Genomic DNA, 9,772 nt, shown 5'->3' on the forward strand with positions numbered 1-9,772 from the left:
TGTAGTCTGATATTGTGAGTTTAGTGTGTGTGTGTGTGTGTGTGTGTGTGTGTGTGTGTGTGTGTGTGTGTGTTGAGCGCAGCAGGATAGGCTGTAAAGTTGCTGAAAAGCTCAATGCTCTCTCACCATAGAGCACAGGACACCAGTCAGCAGAACTCCCACATTCTTCTGAGCCACATCCTTCCCTCACCCCACCCCATGCTCCAGACCACACGCCGAGACTGCAAGGTCATGGAACTTGTTTCAAGCTTTCGAAAAATACCACCTGGTTGTTGGAGCTATAGTGGTTCCATTAGCACATGACACAGTGAGCCATGGTGCCATTACTATTGTATTTCAATAGTACTCCAAAGTTGATACTAAGGTTATGATACATGTTGGAAAAAGCCATGGTATTGCATAGACACATGCACTTACATAAATACCATGAAGTTGGGATGGACAATATGTTTTTTGCAGGAAAATATTTATAGGAAAAAAATTAATCCACAATATTGGTAAACTTGAGTAATTTTCTATATTTAGCCTACATCTAAATGCTGCTAAAAATTTCTGTGTCTCTGTATGAATGAGTGATGCAGTTTTAGCCTGCTGTCTCACTATATGAGGTCTGCACAATAGTCCACCAAAATAAAAGGTTGGTTTAACTTGAAGAAATTATGACAAATATTAAGGCTTGCCAAAAAAAAAGATTTTTCAATTAATCGTTTTTTTTAAAATGACGTTGATTCGATATCGATTGTCAAAAGCCGCAAATCGATCTTTTCCGGTAGTTATTTCAGCAAACATTTAAAACAAGATCTGATTAAAGTGAATCATATCATTAGTCTTCTCCACTAGATGTCACCCTCTTATTTACCTTGCACAATGTTATAAAACCTGTCATTCATTCAGTGCTTATCATGGCAGAGATACTGTTGACAAGAACCAAGAACAAAGCATGCGTGATTTGCAATGCTCAGGTAAAATTCTGTAGTAATACTACTGTGGAAGCATTCGACATCACGCGTGAAGGCGCCATGATTTCCGCAATGAATGAATGGCGAATTCTGTTTTGTTTACTACACACTTACTAAAGCGTGGACGGGCTCGCGGTGTTTTCAGCCTCTGTCATCTCACTATGATGATATGAATACACGAATATCATCCCCAGCTGCTCTGAGAGTCACTTCATTAGCATTTTACCGTTTTATTTGACTTAACTACCGTCATATTACATACACAGCAGCTCCTCACGGCAACCCGTCAAAATAAACATTTAGTTTAACGTGAAGAAACTGTATCAGAAATATTACTATTTAGCAGTCTTAAGACTCAGTGTAACAACAATGCTACTACTACTACTACTGCTACTAATAAATATGAATAAATACAATTTGTAAAGTGATGTTTACTGTTCAGTTTTTTTTTAGAAATATCAATAGCATTTGTATTAAAACTATATTAATTGAATGTAAAAAAAAAAAAAAAATCGAGAATCAAACCAAGAATCGAATCGAGAGCTTGCAAATCAAAATCGAATCGATACATCTGAATCGATACCCAGCCCTAATGTATTGTAAAATGTACTTCTCAAATTATTATTATTATTAAGGAATACCATACAATCAAGATATTTTCATCCATGTTTTAGTGTACACAGTATATAAATACTGTTGTGCAGCACTTTATTTGACATTAAATAGAAACAATGTTGTAAATTAATTATTATATATTAATTTGCTTACGTTTTATTCTTGAGGTCCAACAAACGTGTGGAATGCATTGCCCCTTACCCATTAATGATATGAAATTAATATTGTGGATTTGTGATAATTAGTCATATCTAATTATATATATATATATATATATATATACTGTATGTGTATATATATCTCATGCTGATTCATATACATTGATGTCTGAATTAGTTTCTCTTTTTTTAATTCTTGTCCAAGAAAGAGTGGGAAGTATTTTATAAATGTGTTGTAATGTTACAAAATAGAATTGTTAATGAAATAGAATAAAATAGTTCTGAATTTGCAAAAATGGCTTTTGAATTTAATCGAAATCCAGTTGAATAGAATTGTTAATTGAAATAGTTCTGTATTTACTAAAATGACTTTTGAATGCACAAACAGTGAATCCAATAGATTTATACCCTGATTTTTTGGACTTGTACAATGGTAATACCATTGTGTTCTTTGACAAACCTTGAAGTACCATGTAAATGACGCATGAATTTGGTAGTCAATGTTGTAGTACTTGAAACCATACCGAAGTCTGAGTCCAAGACCGTATTTTCATTGTCATGAACTCAGACTCGGTCTCGACTTGAACTCTGCAGATGTGTTTTGAGGTCACGCATCAGCCCTCTACGAACACCTTGGCAATTGAATCGCCTTTGGCTAGTACATTTTTTTTTTAGTTTACTCGCCAGACTGATATATATATAATATATATATATATACAGTGGTGTGAAAAGGTTTTTGCCCCCTTCCTGTTTTTTAAATTTTTTTGCATATTTGTCACACTTAAAAGATTCAGATCATCAAACAATTTTAATATTACACAAAGATAATGCAAGTAAATACAAAATGCAGTTTTTAAATGATGATTTCTTTTATTAAGGAAAAAAACATGTTTGTAAAATGGCTAAAATATCTGAATGTACACTCTTAACATCAGTCAGTCAAGCAAGCATTATAATATGATAATCAATATTATTTAATGATAGAACTTTAGTAATTAGAATTAAAACTTGATAACCATGTATGAATGCATATTAGTCATTTTAACTGAACTTTGGACTGGTAGTGGTGCTTTTTTGGTCATTCAGTGTTTCTGTAAAAAAGAAAATTGGGGGGAAAACTAACAAAAATACTGATAAGATAATAATGATACGAATTCTACTAATAAGAACAATATAAAACGCACTAAGGATTAATGAGCTACTGGATTCATGAATATTAATCAGGTTGTGTGCGTTCGCTCGAACTGATTTGCTGAAATCAAAACAGGGACGATAATAGGTGAGCGCCAGCCAATGCGGAGAGTGAAACTGATGCGCTCAGTCAGAGAGTGTTCGGCGAGTGAAAATATATCTGAGCTAAACTTATACTTCGCCTCCAACTCACACACTGGCGAGTAAAATCTGATAATTTATTAGCAATTGGCTAATATTAGACATCATTTAGTCGCCCAGAGTGAAGATTTAGTCGCATATGCGAGTGATTTACTCGCAATGTAGAGGGTTGTGCATATGCATGATACAGAGAAGAAAATATCTGTCTTTTTCACTCTCACCTCTGCCTTTACCTCACATTCCCATTAAATGACAACCCCAGCCTTATCCCTGATACTCTGACTGCGTTTGCTATGCTTGTGTGGGTCTGATACCTCTCTAGTGAACATTTCCATTGTTCTAAGTCATTTATTCTCTCAGTATGGTGTGGAATGCCAGGGGGCACCCACTGGTGTGCCTGTTTAACATTAACGTTTGAAGTTATTCTAAGTGCTTCTTATTTCAGCATTCTTAAAGTTTTCCTTTTTTTGTATAAACTCTGAGGGGGGCTCTCGAATCAGGATGTCACCGAGTCCTGCTGCTGTTAAAATAATAAATGCAGGGAAGACCACATGCATGCAACAAAGCAATAACTAAAATAGGCACATTTGTGCATTCTTGACTGAGCACGTATACGCAGTACGATACGTTTATTATAGGGCCAATTGGTGCTTGAATCTTACCACAGCTGGTGATAAAGCAAGCAAGAATAATCACTCAAGGTTTGTTGTCTATTTGAGCTTAAAGTTGACCTTCTAAAAATGTTATGGTACTAATAGCAACATATTATGATAAAAGTACAAGCCTGTGTATGAATATTATCTCCCCAGAGAGGATCATGTTTGATGAGTAATAGCCATACCTGCAAAGTAAATAATGAACAGTCGTGATCAACTTTGGGGTATAGGCTCAAATAGCAGTTAACTGGCTTACTGGAAGATAGAGCAGTATTACGTATCATGTCAGGAATTTACTTTAGTTTAAACCAAACCCCCTATTTGGCTACATGTTCCCTGAAATCTGCTCTTTATGACAGAATATTTATGATTAACTCGCTTCTAGCTTGGCTCTGGAGGTAAAGTGTTGATGTGGAAAGTGTATGACTTGCCCCCCTGTGCTGATTTAGAAAGGTGAACATGCCTTTCTCATTTGGTCATTTAAGGGTAGAACACAACAAATAATATATTTGGCATTGGACTGTGTGCAGTTGTTTAGGAAATGCTCTAAGACTTTGCTCACACTTGTTTTTCAAATCGGATCTTTAGGACTGATTGTCCACACTGTCATTTTGCACATGATTAAATCAGATCCGTTTCTTTCATACAGTTAATATCCAGTATATGTGCAATGCTTACCATAGTAGTGTCTAGAAGAGGTGTGCAATGTTGTTTTAATGATGTGTGAGATGTCACTCACGTTGCAAAAACCAAACAAAACACACCTTGAGAGTCCACGCATTGGCTCCAGAATGCAGTTAGAATGCCAATAAAAATTGTTTCGAATAAAAAAATAGAGTAGAGCCATTGCAACACAAAGCTGTGTTTTGTTACTGAATGAATTTGCATTTTTTAACAAATCATTTGCAGTGTTTCCCCAAGGTTTACGACTTTGGGGGGGGGGGGGCTTTTCCTTTTCTGGACTCCTTTTTAATGGTTAAATTAAATTGTATTAATCAAAATCATGAAACGTAAACAATTTAACATAAATTTATCAAAAGTTTAGCAAAAATTACATGTTTAGGGCCCTATGAAATGTTTTATTTTTTCAAAAACAGCAAAAGCATGTTTCATTTATTCTTACAATAGCTTTATGCTTTTTTCCTCAGAAATTCTGTGTTGTGTATTCACATTTTTTAAAGGCACAAAACAGTAATTTAATCTATTTTAATTAATGAAAATTAAACAAATTTTATTTTTGGAAAATAAAGGGGATTTAATATTACAATTAAAACATTGAAGAAATATTGTATGATTATAACTTAAAAATAAGGTTTTAATAATTTTAGTAGTAGCAGTAGCCTATTATGTACATTCCACTGAACAATAGTAATATATTTCTGCCGCAATGTCATGAAGTTAAACCGAACTTTTATTTTTACGGGTTGACATGAATACCTTTACATTCCTGTGTTTATATGATATGAGCAGGTCCGGATTAACATAAGGGCTAGGTGGGGCTGAAGCCCCAGGGCCCGTGGATTGAGGGGGCCCGACGTGATTGGCTGTGCTGTGGAGGAAAGGAGAAGTAGACCTAGAACGGATTGGCCATCTGGAGCACCCAAGCTTTTCCCGGTGTGCCGATTGCCGAAATCCCACCACGCCCCCACATATTAGTGTCTGCGCTATTTCAGTCCAAATAATATGAGCGATAAAAATGTCTTTGTACTTGTTTAAACTAGAGTTGTGGGTATCTTTTAATCGCCTCGGCTCTTCCGTAGCGCATGGGAAACAAACACTAAAAGCCAAGTGATGAAACGGCACTAAGTTACCTGATTAAACCGCGCAGCGCCTGAGAACAGCTGGACCACACCGGACCGGTGTCTCCTGGTCCACCTGGTCTCCCGCTCGACACTTTCACCGCTCTATTGAAGTGATATTAAGCAGCACTTGCCCATTTGAATTCGACGCACGACACTTATATATGTGAACAGCAAAGTCTCTGTGGTGAAGCTACAATAAGCAATTTAATCCACAGCACCACACCTAAGCTATTTAACATGCAGTTACTGACACTGTAGAAATATGGCATTATTACTTCCATGGCCGCGGGTAACACCCCCCGCCGCGGGTCTGAGATTTTCCTTGTGCCCCTCGATCATCCCCAAGATACTTAATTTTTGTGATAGTTTTGTGATTAATTATTTATTCAACTGGCCAGAAATATAGCCTATAGCCTAATGCGGTTGTATTTTCCTTGCACGCCTCGCGACGCGCATCCCTACATATGCCCCTCGCACTGACAGAATTTCATGTGAAATGTTCACGCGATATTACCTTTAATTGCAAAAAAATATGATTTCAATAATTAAGAGCCTGCAATATAATGGAATATTAATATTGTTAAATGCATTTTAAGTATTCAAAATATAATTTGTTTTCATCCGTTATTTATTAATGAATTATTTATTTATTCCAATTGCCCTAACCCCAGCAAAACATGTATGGGGGACTGTGTGGGCCAGATGGGCTAAATTTTAGCACCAGTCCAGCCCTGATGATTCTCCTCTTCTAGGGCCAGAAAGAAGACCTTTTAATAATAAAACTATTTAAACTAAACTCCTTAAGGGTGCTGTATATGCTTAACAGTTGTTGCTGCTTCTGAAAACCTGTTTGCTTTGACTTCATATAATGTATTTATTCTTTTAATGTGTTGTAGGCTGGAATGTTTAGTGTGCATACTCATTGTATCTCTGTGTGTTGGAGATTTAATAAAAAAATAAACAAATTATTCCTGTGGTAGAAAACGTTGTGGCACCAAGATAGGCTAATATGGGGGCCCTTGGGTTTGCAATAGCCCCAGGGCCCTATGTGTTCTTAATCCGGGCCTGGATATGAGGATAGTTTTACTCAAATTAAACGGTAAAATGTTAATGAAGTGACATTCATGTATTTATGTCCTCATTAGTGAGACGGTTAATATCACCTGAAGCGTCACGCGCGCTTCAGTACGAGTAGTAAACAAAACCGCGTGTCTGCACCATTCATTAACACATAGACACGCAGAATTCATATTTAAATAGCTTTTAACAATAACAAATACTAGTGGGAGGGGAAACACTGATTTGAGTGAATGATTCAATCATGAAGACAGTCACTTGCATTGTTTCTGAATGAATCAGATGTTTTGAATGAATTGAATTGAGTTATAATATATGAAAAGATTGAGGAAGTGCACAATAGGCCAGCACAAAAACGCGCACAGCAAAATATTCTCAAATTATCCCAATCCCCAAAAATAAATTGTCAATATAGCACATTCTGTCTAGAGAAAAGAAAGAACCAAAAATTATACCTTTGTCTCTGCTCATGTGTATTGTGACATTGTGCCATGATACTGAATAACATAAGCATTGTTGCACTGTTGCATTTTTGTGTTTTTGCATATTCTTGCATATACTGTGTTTGAAACGGGATGCTTCATTCTTTATTCACTACACAGTGGATACATTTTAGTTTTTAGTGAAAGAGTGAACAAAAATGTGACTGGCTACTTTTAAATAGTGTGACCATTCACACTGAAACTTTAAACCAAAAATCAATTTGGTTTGGACTGGATGTGTAAAAATCAGATTTGATTGTTTTTTTGCCATTCACACTATAAACAACTAAATTGAAAAAAGTTGGATATGCCAAACATTCAGATTTTTGCTCTCTATCGGAACAAAGCATAATCGCACTGCATTACCTGACAGTGACTAGATCATTTACAAAAGGTGAATGCTTGTCCAGATATTGTCATAGTTTGTTTAGTTTCAGTCTCTCAACAAAGGGAGAGCTATTGGTACAGGTCAATTTATCTGTAGGTGATGTATGGTTGTGAAACAAAGAGATTTGATTGAGATTGAGTGTATTGTCTGTGTCACAGGTGGAAGAGGGCAGCAAGGCCACAACCACAAGACTGCAGGTTGGAGATGAACTTGTCAACGTCAATAACATTTCTCTCAGCGGCTACAGACAAGAGGCCATCTGCCTAATCAAAGGATCCCACAAGACTCTCAGCCTGATGGTGAAAAGGTAATTGATACTCAACCTCACTATCATTTCTGGGCCCATATACACCTGAGATTAAGACCTATCTGTGGAATCTGATCATAAGTGGTCAAGCTACTTTCACCTAACATGCATCAGATACTGTATACAGGTTTTTAGTGAAGGTTCTCTGATTTTGTGACAACATCAGTCTGTTATTGCACGTTGATATGCAAGCACAGAAAGTCGACTGACTGTTGCTTGCAAATATACTTCCAAAGTTTAATCTCACTGCAGATGGGACATTTTCAGCAGAATGCTCATTTATTTAAGAAGTCAAGCCTCTATATTAACTGAACATTTTAAAGCCATTTGGCAAGGTTTAAAATCATTGTTTTAGCACAATGATTGACTGGCAGGTGATCAGGGTGGTATAGCATTTATACCACAATTGTGATGTGTTTACATGCATACTACCACTGAATGAGGCCACAATGAAAGGATCTAGCTAGCAAAACATTTTGGACCCTGCTTACACTGGCATTCAGTTCAGATTGTCAGAAACGGATGTTAATGGTAGGGGTAAACAGGGTCTTTGACATTTCCTCATGTCAGTGGTAAGACATATGTGGTTGCTTACTGTTGTTTTTTTTTGTTACATGTTAAAAGATGGATTGAATATTTTGAGCAGGATTATTTGTGTTCCCATCAATATTGCATTTCCCTGTTAGGTAGAAACACCAATGAATAAATGTACGTCACAGGTAGGCAGGGAGTGAGTGTAGCCATTGGGGATTGGTGTTGTTTGGTGGAGCCGTTGAATGCTTGATGGTCCAGTTCTGCCAGATCGCTTTCTAGCACTTACAAGCAAACACTGTGAGGGGGGGAATAGAAAACTAAAATAAAACTGAATCAGTTTCATTTTTAGGTAACAATTTCTATGAAGCCCGTATTTATAATAAATTATAAGGGTATTCTTAAGGCATTATAATGAATGCATAATGCATTATAAAAAACCTGCATCCACTTTTACAATGGATTATATTTCTCATAGTTATAATGTATTATAAGTCTCATATCTTGCCATTTTTCTTATGCTACTTTACTTAAAGCGGTCAAAGACCACTTATAAGTAGTAATAATAATTTAAAAAAATTATCTCAAACAGCCATAAGATCAGATATCAGATATCAGATCAGATGAATGTGTAATATGACACATTTGCTTTGAACTATTTTTATTGTAATATCAGTTTGATTATTTTGATGGTACCCTTTAAACAGCTGTTGATAAGTGACTCTGCAACTACATATCAACTAGCGCTCATTAGAGTATTAGTATGTCTACTACTGTAAATATTTGCTAACACTTTATTTTGATGGTCAACCAACAGATAAACTGACTATAAGTGTCTTTGCAAGTACGTCAACTTATTATACCATACTAGATTCTACCATTCTTGAGCATACTAATACACTAACGAGAGTTATATGGCATGTAGTTGCAAAGTTGCTTATAGTCGATTGATTAAGGGGACCATCAAAATAAAATGTAACATATGAAACATTGCATTTTTTTCAGTTGGAGTATAAAGCCCACATCAATTATTTAACATTAGCTCCACAGGAAACACTCAAATAACACTCAACATCTAACCACTCACAAGCTGTAGTAAGATACTGTGCAGATCTTAAATAAGCAAAGTCAAGATATGATACAGTCCATTATTCTGTAAATGAAGTAGATTTAATATGGTGTTCATTGTGTGTTATAAATAATCATACTCTTAAACTTATAACCACAAATACGTAAGTATTATGAAGTATTATAACTGTTGTTATGATTATTCATGAGTTGATATAACATATTATACGTTTTTTTATAATGCATTATGCATTCATTATAATGCCTTAAGAATACCCTTATAATGTATTATAAATACGGGCTTCATAGAAAGTGTTACCCAATTTTATTTTTTATTTCCGCTATATACTGAAAGTATATGCTGGAAGTATTACTTAAAATGTTATATATACAGTGG

At 35.6% G+C, this 9,772-nt stretch overlaps 1 protein-coding gene across 4 annotated transcripts in view; it reads left to right on the forward strand.

Annotated features, from left to right (window-relative positions):
- Window positions 1-9,772, forward strand: part of LOC107591159 (protein Shroom2-like) — a 61,275-nt gene that overhangs the window by 18,415 nt on the left and 33,088 nt on the right. For all 4 annotated transcript variants that reach the window (XM_016280203.1, XM_016280205.1, XM_016280204.1 and 1 more), the window contains exon 2: window positions 7,628-7,776. In XM_016280203.1, the coding sequence (XP_016135689.1) occupies window positions 7,628-7,776 (149 nt within the window). The remainder of the gene's footprint in view (window positions 1-7,627; window positions 7,777-9,772) is intronic.

This window comes from Sinocyclocheilus grahami, unplaced genomic scaffold, assembly GCF_001515645.1.
Source record: "Sinocyclocheilus grahami isolate Dianchi unplaced genomic scaffold, SAMN03320097.WGS_v1.1 scaffold138.1, whole genome shotgun sequence".
Lineage (NCBI taxonomy): Eukaryota > Metazoa > Chordata > Actinopteri > Cypriniformes > Cyprinidae > Sinocyclocheilus > Sinocyclocheilus grahami.